Source organism: Antedon bifida, chromosome 2 (genome assembly GCF_963402885.1).
Source record: "Antedon bifida chromosome 2, ecAntBifi1.1, whole genome shotgun sequence".
Taxonomy (NCBI): Eukaryota; Metazoa; Echinodermata; class Crinoidea; order Comatulida; family Antedonidae; genus Antedon; species Antedon bifida.
In genome coordinates, this window is record NC_136227.1 from 25,569,119 (window position 1) to 25,593,088 (window position 23,970).

General features: G+C 30.5%; 1 protein-coding gene across 3 annotated transcripts in view; it reads right to left on the bottom strand.

The window, feature by feature from the left end:
- Positions 1–1,072: 1,072 nt before the first annotated feature.
- Positions 1,073–23,970, bottom strand: part of LOC144858698 (ephrin type-B receptor 1-B-like) — a 41,514-nt gene continuing 18,616 nt past the window's right edge. Inside the window, exons 4-15 of one of the 3 annotated variants that reach the window (XM_078714796.1) lie at positions 13,081–13,236; positions 12,398–12,703; positions 9,370–9,602; positions 7,451–7,514; positions 7,197–7,309; positions 6,392–6,449; positions 5,978–6,112; positions 5,229–5,476; positions 4,917–5,117; positions 4,427–4,579; positions 4,124–4,311; positions 1,073–3,185 (exon numbers count right to left, since the gene is read on the bottom strand). In XM_078714796.1, the coding sequence (XP_078570922.1) occupies positions 2,927–3,185; positions 4,124–4,311; positions 4,427–4,579; positions 4,917–5,117; positions 5,229–5,476; positions 5,978–6,112; positions 6,392–6,449; positions 7,197–7,309; positions 7,451–7,514; positions 9,370–9,602; positions 12,398–12,703; positions 13,081–13,236 (2,114 nt within the window). In that variant the 3' untranslated portion in view covers positions 1,073–2,926. Of the gene's footprint in view, positions 3,186–4,123; positions 4,312–4,426; positions 4,580–4,916; positions 5,118–5,228; positions 5,477–5,977; positions 6,113–6,391; positions 6,454–7,196; positions 7,316–7,450; positions 7,515–9,369; positions 9,603–12,397; positions 12,704–13,080; positions 13,237–23,970 lie in introns of all 3 variants that reach the window. The other 2 variants (XM_078714795.1, XM_078714794.1) reach the window with 2 other exon arrangements.

Here is a 23,970-nt window from a genome sequence, read left to right on the forward strand (position 1 = left end):
TTGCCATATGAGGACCACTTTCTATCGAAAAATGAAAAGCTCAACATTTGCTAATTTTTCGACAAATTTTATGTAAAAAAATCCCTGTACTATAGTACATGGATTTTTATGGAAAATGGTCACATTTTGACTCTTCTAGTTGTTGACATAACTGGTTACTAGATTGTATCATAATAATGTTTTCCGCACATGTTACTTCAATGTATATTCAGTCGATATTTTGGCAATTTAAAAAAAAAATCCCTGTACTTATATAGTAGATGGATTTTTACAGAAAATGGTCAAATTTTGACACTTATCATAATTTAATATGCGCAGATGCACACAATGTGTTCTACGCGTGTTACCTGAATATATATTTTAAAAACTCAATGTTTTGGCAATTTTTTGTAAAAAAATCCCTGTACTATAGTACATCGATTTTTACAGAAAATCGTCAAATTTCGACCCTTCTATTTTTTGACATAACTGGCTACTGTATGATAATTTGAAATACGCAGACACTCATAATGTTCTGCGTATGTTACTTTAAAAAAATCCTGTACTATAATACAGGGATTTTTAAGGAAAATGGCCAAATTTCAACCCATTTCAACATAACAGGTAACTGTATCATAATTTAACATGCGATACAATAGAGGGTGCATACCTAACAGATAAAAGTCATGCATAAATACAAATAGAATGCCCCAGTAATTGCATGTAAATATTTACTACATTTCCCTCCAATCTTCTTGGACGCAATACGCAATGAGTAGATCCAACGTAAATGAGTTGACCAATCATAAGCGGCAGTTTCAGATGACCCATCGCTCGCGTCATGATTGGTCAAATTACTTACGATGGGCCTGTGTGAATGTACTTCTGTTAACTGTGTTGAGGCGTTTTATAACCGAATAAATGCAAAATGATAAATAATTAAATCGAGCGAGCATTCTCTTTCGGAGGACAGACAGACCATGACGTTTTTTTTTATTGTGGATGTAGTCTATATACACGTTCCATTCCGTATATTCCTCTACCGTCCCGAAACGAAAATACAATAGGAAGCAATTAGTCAACAGAATTTTCAAATGCAGTTATATTTTTTATTCATTTTTTTTTGTTATAATACAAATTAGTTTTATTTATAAAACAATGAAATAATATGTCACCTGATTATTGCATTGAATCTATACAGAGAATACATGCAACAATACACTTTAAATAATTTAACAATTACATTTATCTTAAGATTTTATATTAAACAATATCATTAATACCATTAATATATTTATTTATAATACTATACAACTTTACATATTTCTTATACCTAAGCCTATTTCTTAGGCTGACAATGGATCAGTTGAATGGTTTAACGTTAGAAATTGACGCTTTAATACAATTCATGTAACAACCATTTTGAATTTAACCTCGAAAACCCAAGTTCCTCATGTTTCTCTGTAAGTAACTTGGTTATGGTTCATAAATCCCCCATTTTGAGCAATACAATTTTAATTCCTGTTCCCTTAATCATTCCTGTACTTTATTTCTGTAAAATTTAAAAAGTAGTCACTACTATATTATGGAAGGCAATCACTGCAAAAATAAAGAAACAAGTATCCATTTTATATTTGTATGTACTGTATTTTTGAAAAGGCCAACAGAGTTTCCCCATGGGGATAATAAAGTTTTAATTGAATTGAATTGAATTGCCAAACAAACAATTCGATTGGGAAACGTTTGTCCAGAGACACTCAATGGAAAACAATACCTAACAGTATATCCCTAATCGAGTATGATATGTCAAAGTAGGTCTATAAGTTGTTTGTTTGGGAATGTTGTTTTTTTTTCATCTTGTACAACTTAACATGAAAATATTGTCAAGGTGTTCTCTTTTATTTCTTATCAATACAATGATCTTTATATTTCTATTAGAACTTTCATGACTAAACACCACTATTAAACTAGTTTGACAAAAAAAATGTGATGTGCCCAAATATGGTAGTGATGACATCATCATGTCTATATGGGCACATCACATTGTCACATTAAGTTTGATAGTACAATAGCGATTGTTAATTAAATACAGTACTCCACATTCATACAAATCTACACTATGTTTCAACACTGTTTGATCAGACAATCTTTTATTTTACTCCATGTAAACACAAGCTTAATTCTAGGTTATACTGTGTGGACAGGATTACTACAATATCAATATACCATGTGTTTTTGATAAGGGATCTATACATTGTAAAAATACATATTTCAAAGGTTATTATATTCATACAGTAAGTAATATAATACCTTCTACTATTCTTACATATTATTCAAGCACCAAGGTTGAGGTCTTCCCCCATAATAACAGTCATAGTAACGTGTCTTTACACCTTCACTTACATTACATTACATGATCTTTGTTATGCTTACCATGTACAATATTTTACATGTTATTTTATATAATTTAGTAATAATTCAATTTTTTTAAATTGAAATTCTACTTTCTACAGTATACAAAAGAGATGTGATAAGAAAAAAAAACTTTAAATTAATATACAATAATTGCAATGGAACAATAAAATATTTATGGTCTAAAATATGTTAAAACAGCTTATAAAAAAGAATGCATATATATACAAGGCTATATGATAATATTTAAATCTTTTACTTACACTTTGTACAAAACTTATCGGTGGAATTTAAATGCCAGCTGAATGGTACTTTTTGTATGGAAGAAATCGTTTTATTTTGTTCATAAAACTCTTAAAATTCATCGTGTTGGAAAGGTATTAGCAAAATATAGTGTATAATGGCACAATAAATTGTAAGCAAATCAGGCAATGTAGTAAACAATACACAACACATTAGAACATAACATCTTGCAGCAGCTAGGGAACAGCATTAATTTGCATAAGTTAAAAATGTCAGTAGAGTTGTAATAATTTCAAACAAATGTTGCTTGCGATAACATCAGTTGTTGACGTAGAAGCTCAATATTTTTCATGATCTTTTTCTGGTGTCCGAGTAAAACGATTCCCATTCGTGTCAGATCTGGAGTTGTGAGTCTGGCAATGTCTTCTAACCTTGTGTAACCGGCGTCAATAAAGGTGTTTTTGTATCGTCCCATCTTGATACCTTCAAGCCATTCTGGAACTGAGTGGTAATGAGAAAGACTAGGAGTGATCGGATCTAATGGGTCATCTCTGTAAATAAAAGAAAAACAATAAATAAATAAACAGTGTAAACAATGACAAAATAAACAATTAGCCCTATAACTAAATAAATTTGTGTACATCCCATTCAATTAAAACTTCTTATTTTTAGGAAAATCTGAATAATAATATATATATATATAATACTCATACAGTAGTAGATTTTATCAAAATATTTTATCTCCCCTTTTGATACAATGGTACAGTCCCACACTTTTTAAAAAATTCACAAGGCTGAATAGAACATACAATAAAGGGCTTAAATATTAACAGTGACGGAGGTAATTCAGAGAATAGGTTGGTAATAATAGACAGCAAATTGTATAAGACCAAGTACATAATAGATTGGTAACAAAATAACATACATATTAAGTTCATTAGATACCAATAGACAAATTACAGTACCCTAATAACTGCTAATTTGCTGTATATAACAATAGCAGATGGCTAACAAGTAAGGCCAGGTGTTTGAAGTGATACCGGCTAGTGTCTTTTTATACAATAGAAGTTTTAAGCAGCATGACATGTAACAGATTTGATGAGTTTTTTTCTTAATTGTTATCTATAATGAGTAAATTAATCCTTGCATTCTTTACCCAAATTGAAATGGGATTGAGATCAGACAAGAAAAGAAATGCAATGATTAGGTTACAAGATTTTTATAATTAAACCGCACCTCCTTGAAACTGTAAACTATTTTCTCTGTTTATATTGTTTGTCAAGTATTTATTTCTTTCAATTAAAACCTCTAATTAAAAACTTCAAATTAAGATTTTTCATTCAATTAGGACCACTATTAGGACTCAATTTCAAATCTGCTTTTAGATGCTGAAATTCCTTTTATTTCATGTTCAAATCATATGCCGCAACTACTTTATCGAGACGTTACGCTTTAATGATTATATCATGATAACATGAGTAACACTAACCTTGGACGGGCTTTGGTTTGTAACATTGACGGGTTCTTTATCATTCTATCAATTGATGACACCATGCTAGAAAACGTAGGACGCTGAAGTCGATCACGCTCCCAACAATCCAACATCAGCTCGTAAATACATTCTGGACATTCCATTGGAGGCGGTAGACAATAGCCTTTCTGAACAGCATCTATTACCTATAAACAAAACAATACAATATTGTAAAATACATTTATTTGTGATTCTGAATTGATTTTAATATTATTATCACTCTAAGATTAATACAGTGAATTGGTTGGTTGATTGACTTACGTTGTGGTTACCCCAGTTCCAGTATGGTCTTTCTCCATATGACATCACTTCCCATGTAACAATTCCGTAACTCCATACATCACTGGATGATGTAAATTTCTTGAATGTTATTGCTTCTGGTGCTGTCCATCTAACAGGTATTTTGCCACCTCCCTAAACGAAATAAAATAATAATAAATTATTAAAGAATAATGAAAACAAAAATAGTATCAAATATCTCATTTGTAATGCAAGTTATTTTTGTCAGCACATTTCAAAATGGTGATAAACAATTACAAAGAATATATAAATGTATAAATTATGTTTAAACTAACTTATAGGAGTTGAGCTTATCAAACTAGCTGAATCCGTTTATTTGACAGGTAATAAAACTCAGATAAAAAAAAAAATTACCATGAGAAGAATATAAAACAACATCGTTTTTCTGATATAAACATACTAAATAGATTAAAGCATGTCAACAATAAACCTAGATGACACTGTCACTTACCCTACTCTCATAAATGCCTTCTTCTTTAGCTCTTGAAAGCCCAAAGTCTGCAACCCTACAAACAAGACACTGATCAACCAAGATATTCCTAGCTGCAAGATCACGATGTACGTAGTTCATTTCAGTCAGATATCGCATACCACTCGCGATTCCACGTAGTAATCCCAGAAGCTGTACAAGCGTAAACTGTCCGTCGTTTTCCTAAAAATTAAACAAAATTGTCTCATTAAAACACAGCAGAACAATGAATTAATTATGAATGTATTTTAATCAATTATAGACTTTATTTAAAGAATAAATTGTAAAACTTACTCGTAGAAACGAATCCAGAGCACCATTTTCCATAAAGTCAGTAACAATCATCGCAGGACGAGATTTTGTAATGACCCCCATGAGTTTGATGACATTTGGGTGGTCAAACTGACCCATAATGGAAGCTTCCATCAGGAAGTCGATGCGGTCTTTTTCCGCGGCTCCAGGTTTCAACATTTTAACGGCCACCTTACGTGTGTAACCATCTGGCGTTTTGATTAATCCACTACATACGTCTCCAAATTCACCTAATTACATCAAGAAAATTGAAAAAATAAATATTAAGACATCTGTTTGTTGAATTAGTACATTATTTGACGACGGTAAAAGCGCCACGAGGAAAGGTAAAGAAAACCAGTTTCTACGACTACATTCAGACCTATATTTATAATTAGGTAATCTATCAAAGAACCTTAGATTGAGTTTACTTATTTGAAACCTAATCACAGCTGTCTTCCTAAGACGTCTACACTAAATCAAACATGGAATTAGGCTATTTTAAAGACACAAACAAAATCTGATATCATAAGATTTATGATTTATATATATACTCATTATGAAGAAATATAAATATCTTCAAATAAGTAGAAGCTACAAAGTTAGTAAAGAAAAAAACTTTTTTCTTGACACTTTTTATGGAATATTTGTGAGGTTTGTGTGGGTTAGAGTATTACTTGAGCATGAACCAAATGTGTTTGTCTATGTATGTCTCTATAAAACATCTATTTCTAATAATAAATGTCATTTACCTCCTCCTATAACAGACATGATTCGAATGTTATTGGCATCTATTTCTGTAGTGAACTCTCTCAAGGCTCTATCGGGATCTCCATACGTGCTGGGGTCAACATAAACTCTTGGTTTACAAATATTGGGTAAAAGTACTGTAGGCAAAACAAATAAATAATTATTCCTATAAGTAATACATATATTTCCGTGTTATTCATTCAATTATTAGTAAAATTATTGTAGATAACTTATTATTTACTACCTAGAAACCAGATTTGTGAATTTTTTTATCAATTTTTTTATATTTTATTATTATATATTTTTATTTACATTAAAATAATTTATACAGATTTGCATATTAAATAGATAATGTCTTACATACATAATAAATTAATATATTAAAATATATAAACATTAATAAATAATATTCTTACATTCTCCATTTGTCAGTGTTAGTGTGTGTATTCCCACATGTGCCGGAGGGGCTTCCTTCTTCCTACAATTCAATAAAAAACAATTTCACATTAACAAATAGAAAATTAAAATATTAATCAAAATAAATGTCTCCATGTTTCTACAAATTCAATTATAAAGTTTAAAAAAAAGAAGTAAAATTCTATTATCAATCACAAACATTTTACTTAAGAATCGACAGGGACATTTGCGTTTTAAATGAAACGGCTAAAACCCAGACAGATCACATTTAAAAAAATCTACCGCATCGTCTGTATACAGATACGCATGTCATTTTGAAATAGTTAATTAAAGCTAGCCAGTAGTAGAAGGCGTCTGTTGCAGTTAAAACGATTTCAAACTATAAAATGACAGGATGCACTCGAAGGCATTAAAATATACCAGAGCCATTTATCAGTAAAATATGCATTTTTATTAGAAGTACTGTGAAGTGTGATGACCTACGGGGAAAACATTTCCTAACTGATTTGATCATTGCGATGTTCGGTTTAACAAATTGCTTGAAATTCTATCAATTCATACAAAATTTTTCTTTTTTTTGTAAATGATATGGAGATCAAACTAGGGAGATACATTTGGTTTTTTTTTACGTCTCCCTGATCGAACACTTAAGCTGATGGTGCAATAATAAAAGTTGTGTGGATGGCTCCTGTGGGTTGTTCCATTTTCGTTAAGGGTGATTCAGTTATGAATATTTTATTGTTTCATCATGTAGGCATCAACATAAATTGTTCCATAATTCAACTCTGTAAAAATAAAAAATACTTGCCTTCCTTTCCAGTATCTCAGAATGATTCCAGCTGCGAGGGCGGCAAACAGAACGAATGCCGTTGAAAGTACTCCAGCTAATATACCAACATTTGTTGTGTTTTGTTCCTCTATGACTAAAAAAAAAACAAGACTTTATAAATAATGTCATGAATCATAACAATTGTGAAAAATATATCTGCATCATTTTCAATATAAAATTTGGCCCAAGCATGAATTTGACCTTTGACATAACAAAGCACCCATCTTACCTAGTGTACTACCCATTATTGGTTCACTATAAGCACCAAATCCTGCTTGTGTTCTTGCACGAACCTAAAGTAAAACACAATGTAAAATTAATTAATTTTGCAGAATTCAATTATTATGAAAGTCCTAAAAGCGCATGAAATAAATTTCCCTCACAACGTTTTTTAAAATTATAACTTTTTTGTGTTTTTCAATGTTTCTTTAAATCGAGAATTAGTTTGTGTTATTTGCAGATGAATGTCAAATAAGTTAAATTGGTTTTGGACGGTTAAAACGTCTTATAAATTGGCAAAGTAATTTAGATTTTTATTAATCACCCTACGCAAGAAAGTCACCCACTTTTGGTGAACTCAGAACTGTAGTGTTCATTCATTGTCCAGTGTTTTTATTTCCATATTATTTGTATGTTTTTATTTCTAGCCATAAAAACTGGACATTTAATCTCGTTTATGATTATGAATGTGACTGTGTGTAGTATCCATCTGGTCTGCTAAATACTTGTTTTTAGATACCTTAGTTAGGCCTAGCTGCACTAAAGCATTTGCTCACTATTTAAATATTGTTAGTATTTTAAATACACCTTCGTTGTATTTAGATATTTAAAATAAAATCTTATAAAATAGTTTAATAATTAATATTATATATATTTTTTTATGAATATATAACCAGTAAGGCAATTAACAAATAATTTTTCTTAAATTTAAACTAATTATTCTGTTTAATTTATATTTGTGTATATTTGTTGTAATATTTATGTTCAGTTTATAGGAAAACAAATTTTATGTTTTTTTCTTGTATGTGAAAATAAACAAACAGTAATTTTTCTAATTAAAAAGTGATTTGTGATGTTCTTGTGCAAGATTTGTAAGGCTAACATAATAATAATAAATAAAGGCATATAGATAGATCAAAAGAATACCAAATATATAATTCATCAGCTAGCCATACACAAGGACATTATGATCTCTAAATCAAAGTAAATGGTTGCACTGTCCTAGATTGTGGACTTTTGACAAGGTTTTACAAAATGTGCAAGGTTATGAGAAACTACAAAAAAGGCAACAAATCACTGAAATAATGAACATGGCAATTTAACAATTGACTTTGCTGCTAAGGTTTGGCTATTACGACTGTGTCTAGCATGTGAATCTTTATACATTGTATAATTTGCTAGCTTTCATTAACTTGGCAAGGATTGAACTGAAGTGTTATTAACATCACTAGTGGCTTAGAAATGCAGGCAAGAAAAACAAGACTATAGTTGGCAGTGCAAAAACTGCATAAGAGTTTTGTTATCAGCATAGACAAACACTTTTTCAAACTGCTTAAGTAAATTTCCATTCTAGATTTCTCATCGTTAGATCTACTTGAACGGTATATGGGCATGAAAGCTGTACGCACCATACGTAGATTTACCTTTAAGTGGATTCTAAACTTATTGAGCTTTTATTGAGTGCTCTCTTATCTATTTAAGAATCTGTCTCTCATCTTCAAAAGCACAATGTAGAGTTTTCTTTGATTCAGGATTTAAGAGGACTTTTCAGGGTCAAAAACACTAATTAGTAGATTACTGTTGCTATGATACGGCTCTATTTCATTCAATAAGTACAGATAAAAAAACAATATGTGATTTAAAATCTGTGAGTTGCATTTGCAAACTAATTTTTTAAAATTCAGTCTAAGCATACTTGGTCGAGTTTTTATTGCCAACAGATGCGTTATGTTAGATGTTTGAGTTGATGTAAACACGATTGTAATCATTTACTCATGTCAGACCTGGGTAGCCTTTAGGTTAAACTTTGCCAGCTATAATCTTATTACTAAGCAGGTTGGATTAGGAAGGGCTTGGCATTTTAAGTGCATCATCTTAATTTTCATGTTCACTGTCCAAAATCTCATCAATCAGAATCAAACTCCTTACCTGAAAGATATAGTCCGTGCCTGAAGCCAAATCCCCGACAATAACGTTTTGATGTTCGCCGACAGAGGGCGCCTTCAAACGAAACATTTCAGTGGAATGTCTCATGTACTGGATGTAATAACGGATCTCGTAGTCGAGGATCTCACCATTTGGATAAAGCGGTGTTTTCCAATCTAAGGAGACCGCATCGTAGTAAGAATTTGCTATGCTTGATTCTCGCACTGATGATGGAACTAAAGAAAACAATTTTGATAATAAAATATTATTTAAAATAACACATTTTTACAAATAATAAATAGCAGTAGTGTCACACATCCATGTATATTTTAGTGTTAAATGCCAATTTTTACAGGAACATATTAAAGAAAACAAAAAGGTTTATCCAAACAAGTATAATCAATCAATGTAATATAAAATAGATATAAAAAACATGACTTCAATTGATTTATCTAAAGAAACAGAACAGAAAAACTGGCGATGCATCATGTTACCATATCATATCATTTTAATGCTTTAATTTGATACCTGGCCAAAATACCAGAGATTCTCTCTTCATCTGTAGATATTTAGTGATGGGATTAGCTAAGCTGGTTAATCCCTTTGACCCCAGACTAATGGTATCAAGAATTAGCCTGCCCGCCTGCTTTGGCATGCAGTGAGTATTTTCAGGTGCATTTCTACTCATGCTAACTTATTGTACTACAATACAGCTGTATGTACGTAACTATTTATCATCATTAAGGTTTGATGTGAGATTTAATTTATAAATGTCATCATTGTACAAATTAGCAGAAACCTCCAAATTGTTCAAAATATGTTATTATATTTGAAATTTTGCATATGATTTTGTTATTTGAATCAGACTACATGACTCAACATGTACAGTATCAAACGAGGGCAATCAAACTAATACTAATAGCTTGAATACATGGGCCAATACTAATGACAGCCATGTATAACCTTACTGCTACATTACATGGGCCATGTGAATAACAGAACAAAAACATGCAAATATATCAGTAACGTTTCAATGGATTTGCAGTCACAACTTGATATTATGATACAGCAGAGAAAATAACCTATGAACTTGGTAAAGTCTAGGTATGTAAAGGTGATGTACTGTAACTATTTTTGACAGTTGATTAATGATGTAAAGTTGCCATGGGTTAAATGAAATCTACCCAATTTTCATATCATTGACAGGCCTTGGATGGGTTTCATTCTGGCAAGATAGTAGGGGCAAGTTTTTAAATTTGTTTGTTATTAGTCATAAGTAATCATTTAATCTGTCACTCTGATTTCAAAAGGATACATGTTAAAGCTGTCTAGTAAATTTGAATATTACTTTTTTATGAGAATTAATAAATTTGACTCTTATACACACCCCTAATAAGGGGACACTTTCCTGTGAAATAAACAAAGGGAATGTATGTTTTAACACTATAATGTCCAATCCCTATTTATAGTTATTAAGTCCTAAATATGTCCCCTTAATAGGAGTTTCACCATATTCTATTCTATTTTATCAGCCACAATGGGATCCAAGAAAGTGGATCCCTTTATAGAATGGGAATAGAGGTTAGCTGTAGTGTTAAAACATATATTGCTTTCTGTTTGTCTTCAGCTCTGACTATAGTGATGTACAGTACCAAAGGCAGAGTGGTTCTACTATAGAACGTACAATGTGTACATTATATACTACAAATACATTTGTTAGGAGTTGAGATGAGCTTTAATGTGCACAAGATGGACACTTAAGTTGTAAAATTATAAAGGAAGTAATACATAAAGTATCAATTGGATAATTAGTTAACTATTTAACAGACATACAATACAGAAGAGAGGCCAAACTAATTACTACAGATACTAATAACCTTGTGGGACTTGTCAAGTGTTTTTACACAAGAGCTTCTAATCACAGGTCTATTCCAAAACAATTATGAACAGAATAAAATAATTGTAAGAAAAGGGAATTTTGTTATATTTTTAATTTTAATGATTAGATGATAAATGGGGACCTAAAGTTAGGTATATAAAATGGATTTAAATTTATACAGGACTATGTTAACATAGTTGATGTACCCATAGTCATTTTATCAATATTATAATTAGCTTGGTTTTGGAAGTTCTAATTAAAATCTTACAGTTTAAGCACAATTTGCTTACAGCAAAAGAAATAAAATGAATTTAATAGAGTAATCATGTTATCATTATTTAACATTTATTTTAAAGAATATATTTATGTTTATTGTGTTATTCTGCCCCATTCCATCCCTATTGGCATAGGCTCTAACACACTGCTAGATGACTGTTGACATAACATGCTCACAAACTAATACTAAAATTATGATTAATCTGTTTTTATAACCAAAATGAACAGTTATAGGAAGACATAACTAACATCAAAGGTTATTAAGCAAAGTAAAAATTATCCAGGGGAGTGAAATAAATTAATCAACTGTTATAAATAACTTGAGATTTATAGTTTTCAGACTTAAAGTTTGAAATCTTACAGTATTTCTAATAGAATGAGTAAAGAAGAATGTCTAGTATTTTTTATTATACAATGAACTCTTGTGTAATAATTGACAATGACACAATACTAACATAATAGAAAGAAGAGCCAAAATGGAATTTAGTTGAAAAGGTATACAAATAGGGATTACCAGATAGACTGTACATGACTATTATTAGCTCACGTAAATACAAATGTATTCTTAACAATTGTATACAAAACTATTAAATGTGTATCTACCTCGAAGATTGAGTTGTGTATTAATGTACAATACTATTAATGTATACTTTTGTCTGTATTATCTTTCTAGTTATATTACCATTTACCCCAATTTTCCTAATATGTTGATTGATGACGCCATTTTTAATACAAAATGCATTTACTTTGAATACAAAAATGGACCCAATTTAATTATCTAGTCACAAAAGGAATAATTTTCTTGTTACAAAAATCTTTGATAAACTTTATAATAGAATAGAAAGTATACACAAACATAGAGATTGTAAGACTTACCAGAGGAAAAAGTTGTGGCGTTGATTTGCACAAAGTTGTCAACACGACTGAGATCAGAGACGCCATTTCGTGTGTGAATTCGGAATTCATATTCTGTGTAAGACGACAACCTACTGATGTTAACCTCTAACGTGGTGAGTTCGCCACTCGGAGTGAACTTAACATCGCTTGGACATTGACGGCACTCTATCCAATAGGACACATCTGAACGCCCTCCTTCGTCGTGTGGAGGAGACCATGTTAACGTGATGACGGACGTTTGTTGGTTCACTTCGGCTCTTACGTTTGTAGGTTCGGATGGTGGTCCTAACAAAATATTAACGGTATTAATTTGACAAATATATAATAGCAAAATCTAACCTAATGTACACTCACTCAAGGGATCTATATTTATGTAGGAAAAAAGGGATATGCTTAGTAGGTGTAAGCCTGTCCGACAAAGTAAGCTATACAGTACACCAAAGTCAGTGTATCGAGTGCTATATATTTGTCTTTTCAACCTAACTAAAGCTCTGTCTGCACTATCAAACTTTATGCGACAAAAAAAATGTGATTTGCCCATATATGGCACAATGATGTCATATCACTACCATATTTAAGTATATCACTACCATATTTGGGCACACCACACTTTTTTTGTCAAACTAGTTTGATAGTGTAGATGGGAAGATGTGATTTCATACCTGTACAAGGGTCTGAAGCTGCGTCTGTTAGAGCACGGAAATATCCCACATTACATGTGCATTCGGTCATTGCGCTGAATAAAGCAATGCTACGTGCTGGACAGTCACTGCAAGAGTCTGAACTTACGCCATGCTTGTAGCTCCCTATGTCACATGCTACAAGAAAAGATAATAATATTAAAGATATGAAAAAATGGTTAAATTAAGCACTGAAAAATGCAATATATTAGTACAATTTTTGTTCTGTATATTTTAAAATGTGCAATCAATAACTACAGGTAAGTACTAGGCATCATTGACAGGGTTTTCTAAAAGATAATATAATCACATTCCGATCTTCTTGATTGTTCATTTTTAATGGGTTGTTTTTCATGTAACCTTATTGACTTACATTGTCCTGTTATTGATTGAGACATGGCTTACACATTAAAGCACACTCAAAATGTGCAGGGGTAAACCTTCGGCCCAATCTCAAAATTCAAAAGCCTAGAGGCACGAGTACAGTTCCATAAAAGAGTATAATTGATTTTAATACACTAAGTTGTATAAAGATTTAGTAAAAAACGTTCACACAGATAAAAATATGTTTGTAACATACAAAAAATTTTATAAAAGTTAAATTAATTGTTTTATTGGAAACTAACCACATGAAAACAATGTAAAACAGTTTGTAAAAACATTCTAGTTTTACATTAAATAAACACAAATGTTTATAAAGTCTGTATTTATTATCGTTTCTATAATTGAGGAGTTAAATAGTTAATGTCTTGCTGGTTAGGCCTTGGTGATAGGTACTCAATATCTTCTTATCTATCATCACAATAAAATAAGCCTAGTGGAATTGAAGGTGCCTCTAAATGTTATCAACAAATGTAAATAAAAAGGTTCATAGTATAATTAGCCTCAGGTGTTGGATAGAACAACAGAATGTTCAAATAATATTTGAAGATAAATATTTGAAGATAAATCTATAAAATCATTAAATTTAAAAGTATTAATTTGGTGCAACAGTTAATAACATAACATATAACTGTCATTGCTAATTAACTAATTACTTTTTTGTTTTAACAACAACAAGAAGTTCAAAAGTTTGTGATGTTATGAGTTCCGTTTTGGAAGAACAAAATTGATTGTTTTTTTGCATTGGCCTGGGACATTTGATTAAATAGCCCGTTTAAATAATTCTTCTTAATGGAATTTTACATTTTGTTGCTGGCTGAGTGCTATTCGATTCTAAAAAACACACTTATAATTTTTTAAGAAAGGGTACGCTTTCGAAACAATAATTACAATATTGTCAGAATTTACTTGTTTTTAATATTTTTAAACACATGTCACACTAAAAATAAAGAAAAACATGTTTTCCTGACAGAGCAATTATACGCTGTTGGAAATTTTAGATTTTGATAACTAAATCCTTGAAAATTGTAATTTATTTTCCATAATGAAAAATAACCTAAAATTTCACATTTGGTGAAAGTAAATTATGTTTCATTTTTACTATTATTATTTTTGAATTCACTACAATATAAATCTAAAGATTTTGATTTACAACCATTTTTAATGGACAGTTGGTTTTATACAATTATAGTACCAGTGATTACATTTTAATGATGTAGATAATTAACGTTTCAATATCTATGAAGCGTGTAAAACGTGAAAGTTTCAAAACAGCTCAGTTACACATTGTATGTTGTTAAAGAATATTTATTGTACTCTCTCGCATATTCTGTGTGGTAATTTATTGCAAAAATTCACAATATAATTGTATGTCTACTAACAGATTTGTTTTATTGTAAAAACATATAGTTTGTCACAAAATATTAGGATGATATATATATGCCCGTGCCTATGATTGAAAAATCAAATTTTCCCATACAAAATGAAATAAAATTGATAATTCAATTTAAAATATAGTATTCAGAAAGAAATATTGGTTTTGACTTGCCAACAACCTATCTAGTAAGGACATTAAAAGTTTAGGGTCAGAGAACTATAATAGGTAACCAACCGTGTGCCATCTGGAATATCACATGATCACCTGTATCAATTACCAAATCAATACCTGACCCTCCCTCAGGCAGATAATGGTACATCCCACAGAGACTATCGTGAAAGCATTTGCATTTTTATCGTCTAAGCACGCACAGAAAAAGAACAACCACCTTCGACGTTACTACATTCATCCCAAATGCGATGTTAATAGTCACGTTTTGGATGGGGCTGTAACAGTAAAGTACAGCCAATCCCGCCAAGATGTGACAAGGATTATTATGCATGATGAACATAGGCAAATTTGTTATGGTGAAATTAACATATCAGGCGCGGTTTAAGGCCACAGGCAATACAGACGTCCACCAGGCGATGCAGACGTCCACCTCAATTCAACACCGAACCACGAAATGCAAGAATTTGATAACAACGTCAACCTGATGCTAATTATTTAAAATTAAAATCATTTATCTATCAAGTCATTGTGCTCTGCATATGAAATTGATATTTAATTCAATTTATTCCAGATTTATTACAATTTATTTTAAATCAGTCAAAAAGCTTTGTGAGAAAAAAATAATTGATTTGAAAATCCCTTTTTCCACAAAAATGTAACCATATAAACTTTTTTTTTGTGTAAAATTACTCAAATGAAACCATTTCTTTACTATAAATGAATATATTTTTAAAAATCTGGTGAATTAAGTAATGCATGAGATGAGTCAAAAGGCCTATAAGGGACACGTTGACTATTTTACAACATCTCATCCAAATTGAAAACATTCAAATATGCCAAGTCTCTGGTGAGTTATCTCTCCTCAGTATAATCTGTCATTAACATTTCAACTTTCGATTTTTTTCCCTCTCAATATTTATTTTTTATGACTTGCTTTGAGATAGAGTTAGCATGTTGATTTTTAATGGACAGAAATTAACTAGTTCGTAGTACAGTATATTCATGTTATTTAAGACCGCATGTCTATGTGACTAGAAAGTGGAAGTTGTTTTAACAGGGTATCAACATTCAATACATGACTGCATTGTCATGTAATATAGAACTACGACTAAATTTTAATAAAATTCATTATATTAATAATTTAAATTATTATATCTAAATCATTTTTAATAACATTCATAATATTCTTAATTATAATTAAATCCAGGACTAACTAATAATAATGAATTTTGAAAATATAAATAATTAATATTAATATCCCACTTTCCTATCAATTTGATATTACTGTACTTGGAAATGGAAACATTCAACTCTTTATTTTTAAAATCAATACGTATACCTTTTAAATTATTTCACAAACACAAAATCTTTTTTAAACATTCAGATACAACTTTCAATTTAAAAACGTCAAAGTGTATTTAGTTTATCTGTCACTCGTGTACCATTTATGGATACAAAGTCTCTAGTGAAAATAACACGTACAAGATATTTTTTTTCCACTTATCGCTTTGCTGTCAATCGGGTTGCAATTAGGCCTAACTGAATGCATTATAATGCATTGTCTATGTTAATTCAGATCTCTTTCAGAAAAACAAGTTTTGCAAAGCTACGGAAACATGATCCACGAAGCCATGAATTTTCACAGTCGGTGACCAACTCATATCAGTGGCGGATTTACTGCTTCAATGAGCTAATATATAACTCATCATTAAATGCTGTTTTGTGACAAAGACTAAAACCAATGCGTATTTCAACGATAAAAACGCACCTTTGATGAAGATATTCTGCAGCCGGTTATATTGAGGTGATAAATAACAGATTCGTTTACCACTCTTTAAAATGGACAACATTTCAGCGGCTTGTTTGCAGGGATAGTACCAAATACCACATGATATATTACTACATTTAGATACACTGACATAACAGCCACTAATAATGTCTTTTGTTTTATGATTATTTTACTGAGCAGTAAATTACATGTCAATCAGAGGATTATAATTGAATACACCATGCAATGTGAATATCATTTTAATGCATTGTAAATGAACATTTTCATTTGATACAAGATTAATGATTATTAAATATTTTATTTGTTATAAAAACACTTATTAAATCAAATTTATCCTTTATTATAACAATAAATGTCATCTCTTAGTTTATGTATAATGTGGTATTTTTTACTGTATGTCATAATATCTATTGTTTTGAGAACATATTAAAGATGTTAACTAATTTAAAACATATTTTCCAAAATGGTCATTTTTGGTATGAGGAAGTACAGAAAGAATATTTATTGACAGTGTATGCTTTCTTGCCTACAAAACAAGTACTAATGAAAGCATATTAGGGTGCGATAGTTTAAAACTATTAACTGAACTATTCCATACCTCCCTGCTACAATTGTTGTGTATACCCATGCACACTATTTTATACCAACAACCCGAGGCTAAGATACAAAGCATGGTTGATGGAATAACTGATAACATTATTTATCAAGTAAAATCATGTTATTGTTCGGATTAACACAATTTTTTAAAGTGCTTATTCCAATCTAGGTTCCAATAAAATTGAGAAACATATGTACCAAACTTTATAACTTTGAATAGATTAGTACATTTAAGGGAATTTAACTATTTATTTCACATTAAAATTTAAATGTATAATAATTTACTTCCGTCACTTTGCTTTTCCTACCTAACTATAGTTAAAGAAAGTTCAGTTCTTTGTTTTTTTGTATAGTATTAAAATGGATATCCCTATGTTCACATTGACATAACATTCTTAGTTTCAGCTTTTTACTTTGCCAAAAACAAAATAATCTGTCAACATATATTGCAAGATAATATTCTAAAATTATTATCTCTTGGATGTCCATATAATAGTTCACATTGAAACAGGTGTTGACTGAACTTTGCATATTATATTATTGATGTGCACAAAATATGGATAAAGGCAGCTGAAGATAAGTTAGTGATATCAAATTTCAAACGTCCCTTTAGAATACTACCAATCTGAATGGCCGTCCATGTTTACTCGACGGATAACGCAATTTGTAGTTAAAATCTTTGTCAAAAGGAATTTTGATAAACATCTAGATTTCAAGCAAAAAGTATATTTTATTTGTTGAACAATTTTGTTAAGGTTAGGTCTGCAAACTTTTTAACATTACTGGTAACTGTGATATTGACTTCTACTTGACTAAAACTAAAGTAAAATCATGCTATTAAGAAAAAGAAGTTACTACAGTAAACTGCAGTAGAATAATTCTAACATGGTCCCCATTTACCTGCATTATATATAGTTGTAGTGTAGTAAAGTAAGAGAAACAGTTATTATTTTACAGTAGCAAATATATGTAATGTTTTGAAGTTGAGAATGTTTTTTTAAACAAAACAGAACAAAGGACATTTAGTATAGATCTAAAATTACATAATGGATGGAGAAAATAACTAAATAAGACAGATCGAGATGTAATGACAGCAAGTGGCATTATAGCATTACTATAGTATTTCGGTTAAGTCTATTTGACTGATGAACTGTTCGTTATGACAATTTATTGTTCTAGATCTAAAGAAAGATAGAGAAAAGATAGGCCGATGACATTTTGAAAATAACTTATTATTTTCAATTATCAATCATAAATGAATATTATAGTATATTTTAACAATCTAAAGTGTTTTGAAATATACGCTGAAATCTTTAATCTGTCTTAATTCTTCATTTTTTTTCCAATTTTGTAAACTCTTTATAGAACAAAATTGGGATCCTATAAATTATTACTTAATATGGTAATGTGGAAAATAGGCCTGCAAGTATAGTATAATCATCTTTGGTTTCATATTCAATTATATAGTACTTTAATTTCATCATCAGATAATTTGATATGTGATGATTGTACATGGTATCGGTTTACTTTTTCCCCCTCCCTAAGGTACAAAATCCTCTCCATGGTATCGCAATGAAGTCAGCACATGTCCCAGTTTGCACATGTTCCAACCTATAGTTCACAACCACATCGAAACTATCATAAATTTTCTTCTTAACTAGACTGCATGAAACCTATGCTTTACTTATTCACATGAAGCAGGCACAATACTCTGTGCTGAAAACTCCAAACCTGATTAAGAACTCATAAATTTTGGCCTAAATAACCGGGTCTAAGTTCCCTGGCTGATCATAACCGAATGAACCACAAGGCCACAAAACTGATGATGGACATGATGTAATGCAAGAAATGTCATGATTTTATATGAATACATTATTGCTTATTTTTCCCTAGGTGCTCTTTGGATTTCATAGCATAAAAAGTGAAACTTTTGTAATGTGAACAGCATCTGTAAGACCTAAGAATCCCACGTATATAACTACATTCTTTTGTTTTCAATGATTCACTGCCTACTTTATAGAAAAATGTTTTTTTTAATAGACATTTATTGAATTCTTCGGGAGTCTCATAATAAGACAAGTTAAATATTAACTTACATGATGAGAATTACAGAGTCAGGGGTTAACATTGCAACATCTTGGCCACATTTTCCCAATATTAATCATGCAATTGCATCTATATTATTTTTATTCCATACAGGTATATATTTTACAGTATCATAATCCAAATTATCAAACCCTAAAGAAATAACTAAATGTTAACAGTATTCAGTAAATAGTAACAGTCAGACACCTGGAAAAAATCAAAAGAGTATTATTACTAAAATTAAAATGGAGATACTGAAAATAATTAAAATCAATCAAATCAAGGATGAACTTGGTATACTAATCTATATCATTAAAACAAACACGAACTGTCAAGATTGTTTAGTGTAATCTCAGTCAACTATTAAAACAATAAATAACAACAATTATTTTCCAAATCATAACTTTTTGTACATTAAAACTGCACAAGAATATAAACATTATGCAAATGAATGAAGTCTTTATGTAATAAATTCCAGAAAAATGTTGGTCTTTTATGGTTGGCCTAATTCTACAACACTACTTTTTGACTGAACAAAAGTTGCCATTATTTATTTTCCAATTACACCAGGTCCCTGGAAAGAGTGTGCACAAGTATCCCTCAAGGAAAAGAAGCCAATTAGAGAATTAATTAACATATATGTGATACCATAACAGATTCAATTATCAGACCGCTTGTTGTTTTCTTATCTTGTTCATGCAACATCATACAACTAAAAACACCTGATAGTTCCAACATTTTATCTGTTTCCATCACAACTGCATACCTCTATCTATACTTTCAATGAAGCTATTAATTCATCTGATATCAAAAGTTGAGCATGACTATTAGTACACTCATGGCTAAGGCAATAATCGTGCTACTTTACTGTAAAAACTATTGTTCTTGAAAATCTGTTCAAAAAGAGTAGTAATAATTTTCTTCTTTGTAGTTCTTATTACTAATTACTTAATATTCTATTAACAAAATCATTCATAATGAGATTTTACCAGCAGTTTATTGTACCACCTGTCCATTAAAACAAAACCAATTAGATAAATACATTTGTTTGTATCTCTCTCTCTGTTCTGAAGGAACAATCTGATTTAAATGACCTGGTTTATTGTTGCCAATGAATATCATATGTTTAGAGCGGAAATGCTAAAAAAATAGAGCAACTAAAAAAACAACTTAACTAATACAAATAGAAATTTCAATTCTTAAAGTATATTTGGAAATTGGAAGAAATTGGTAACGGCAAACATCCAAATTAAATAACAAATCCCAGAGCTGTGACTAACTTGAGGATTGTTTTTGAACTTGTTCCACTCAAATCTTAAACGTTCAAATAGAATTCTAACTTTAAACCCTCTAGGCAATCTGAGATACAATCCAAGTTAACAACCCGATGAAAGGCCCTCTTGCTTTAGCAACCACTAACCTATTTTACCACTCAACTTTGCTTAGTTCTACAATAAGAAAATAAGAAAGCCTCCGGGCCATGTTGGCTGTTCTAGACATGAACATTTTCTTTTTATTAATCATTTTAACTGGGTTACAAATAAACAATTGTTTATTTTGACTGACACTCTTTAGAGAATAGCAATAAATGAATTAAGTTTTCTTTAGGCCATTTACCTTGTGCCGTTTGGAACTGCTTTAAGAATTGTGAAACAAGGCAACCAGTTTACCTGGAGACCAGCTCCTTAAGAATCTATTGATAATATACTTTAGAAGTTTTTTAGCTGCGTAAGAATCACCTTGACAAAGTTTTTTTTTAAAGTTGAGTTCAAGAATATGTTCCAACCTTGGTTTGTAGCATCTTAAAGTTCAACTATAGTTTCGGGGTATACCCCTTAGTTATGGACAAGATAATGTGTAAAACAAAGTACAAATGTATAATTAGCCTACATGTGCCTTTAAAATGAATAATGTATTTTATTTACATTTAAAGACTCGTGTGATAATACTGTTAACATTCTGGAAATAGTCATTTAAAATGATTTCTGTCATTTGACTGAAAACTTTGTTGCTTTTATGTCTTTGTTTTTAAAGGAAATAATTACATTACTTTTACATAAATTCAAGTTTTATAAAAAATAGATTTGAAATAACTTTTTACATTCCAAAAAATCAAATTTGCAATAAACCATATAAACCAGCTAAATGAAATCTAAGAATACATAACGATATCGTATCTACTAAAAATACTTGTTATCCATTTCTAAATTATTTTTCATATTATAAAGCTCTTACGAGAATTTTAATATTTTTGAATGTATAGAACGGATTATGAGACAGATAACCTTAATGTGTTTTGGCGTACTATGTTATAGCGCTGATGTTATAGCAGCAGCGAGTGCCAACTTAATAAATATCTTGAGATTGCTAACTGCAAGCATTTTTCATAATCAGTCATCTAACTGTCGTACTAGACAAACAAATGCATTACAAATCAGGTACAAATTGGCATCAATAGTCTTACGCCATTTACTTTACATTTAAAACTACTAGTACTGTAGATCTTCAGTCGCTTTTAACCAACTAGTATGCTGAATTTTATATACTTTCTTATACAACTTCATTAAAAAAATTAGACAGTTTTTTATTAGCTTAATAAGAGAAAATACATTTTTTTATTGTTTAAAAATGGTGGTATTCAGAACCAACATTTTAAAGAATCACTCAAGTGTCTTTTTGTTGAAGTATTCGGTCGAGGTGTGTAATTGGCTGCACTTTTAGAATTACATTCTCACAATAGCTAATCAACCATAATAAAGTCCTTAAAAAAAGAGTCAAAATCCTGGATGTGAAACTAACATTTTTTTTACAATTTTGCTTTTAACCATAAACCCCCTTCCTTTATGCTAATTACAATCATTGCTTCAACTGCTACCGGTGATAACTTCCTCGCTTTTTTTTCCCCATTACGTTTATTTGATTGATTGATTGAATGTATAATCTGTTGCATACTGTCAGCCATTTGCCTCATCAATATATTATGTGATAGCTTACTTGGTATATTACACCTCATTTGAAGCGATGTCACGAAAAACGTTCACAGAGGCTGTCAAGATGCCAATATATCTATGTCAGCACAAGGAATTGCTCTTTCCAGTGTTGAAAAAATGCCTTAGTAAAATGTTCAAATTATTTATCTCTAATTTAAAGTTTACTGGTAATGACATGTCTTTCTACACACTCTTAATGGAAATGTACATATGAATTTCCACTTTCTTTTCATTTAGAAATTAAAATTGTAATTTTCGCATGGTTTGCTGACAATGTTATTTTGTACCTTAAAACTACTTTCATTTTGCATCACCTTCTTTGCATTTTATTCAAACTTGGTTTACATTTCGTCAATGAAATTCTACACAGGTGCTAAAGACAAAATTGTAAACATCGCGGCCGAGTCAGTCGCACAAGTATAGACAGAAAATAATCCCCATATGACCGAGGTGAACTCTCGTCAATTGGAAAAAGACAATAAAATGACAAGACAACATGAAAGTTTACTTAAGTAATTATGTGGAAGGAAATGAGATTGCATATGTAGAGACGGTATACTGGTTCGCAAGTAGAGATCTAACCACAATTTTGATATGATATATGATATGAACTGCCTTACGATTAAAAAAATGCTTAATTTAAAATTTTGTTGTTGCACTAATTAAAACAGAACACTAGGGCTAACAAAAACAATTGTGAATTTTACAAAAAGAAAGAAACTCAAAATAAGCACATTGAAAATTAAAAATCATTTAGAAGTATTCAATTTTAACTATTAAACAAAAGCTAGATAGATTTACTAAACAACAAAAAGATGATTAAAGAATTCTCATAAAGTGTTCAAATGAGACATGTATGCATGAATGTTCTTTGTCTGTTCTCTAATTTTTTAAAGTAATTAAAACTATAATCTCGGGGGGATTCAGGTAGTTATTGGCGTGCTTTAAGTACTCGCCCGCTACTATCAATATTTAGTCAGTAAATGCACAGGAATATCCAATTACTCTATAAAGGAAGTTGTTTGCCTGAGCTATATACCAAATTAAAACCAATTCAAAGATACCATAATATTTTTACATAAATCTGAAAGTAGTGCTATTCTGTTCTGTTGGTGTACTTCTACTACTCTACTGCAGACCTATGATCATATTTTATGTTAAGTGTTTGTATTATTCTATCCTGTTCAAATATAGTACCATACTGTAAGTGCTATGGCCTGGCTTAAAATGAACCTTAGCCTGAGGTGAATGTGAAAACGACTCTCGCCACAGTTAAAATGGATGATTATTATTCATGAATACACGTCTTATAGTGAGAAAGATCCGTAAAGGTTTGGATCGCCTTAATTGTTTAATTGTATTCGTAGGACTTGGAGTTGTCTGTTTAAATTTAGGATAGTTTTTTTGGAAAATCATACATGCGATAAAGTGACAGATCTCTCTAGTCTAAGAATCATTTGAATATTACTGTAGAATAATTT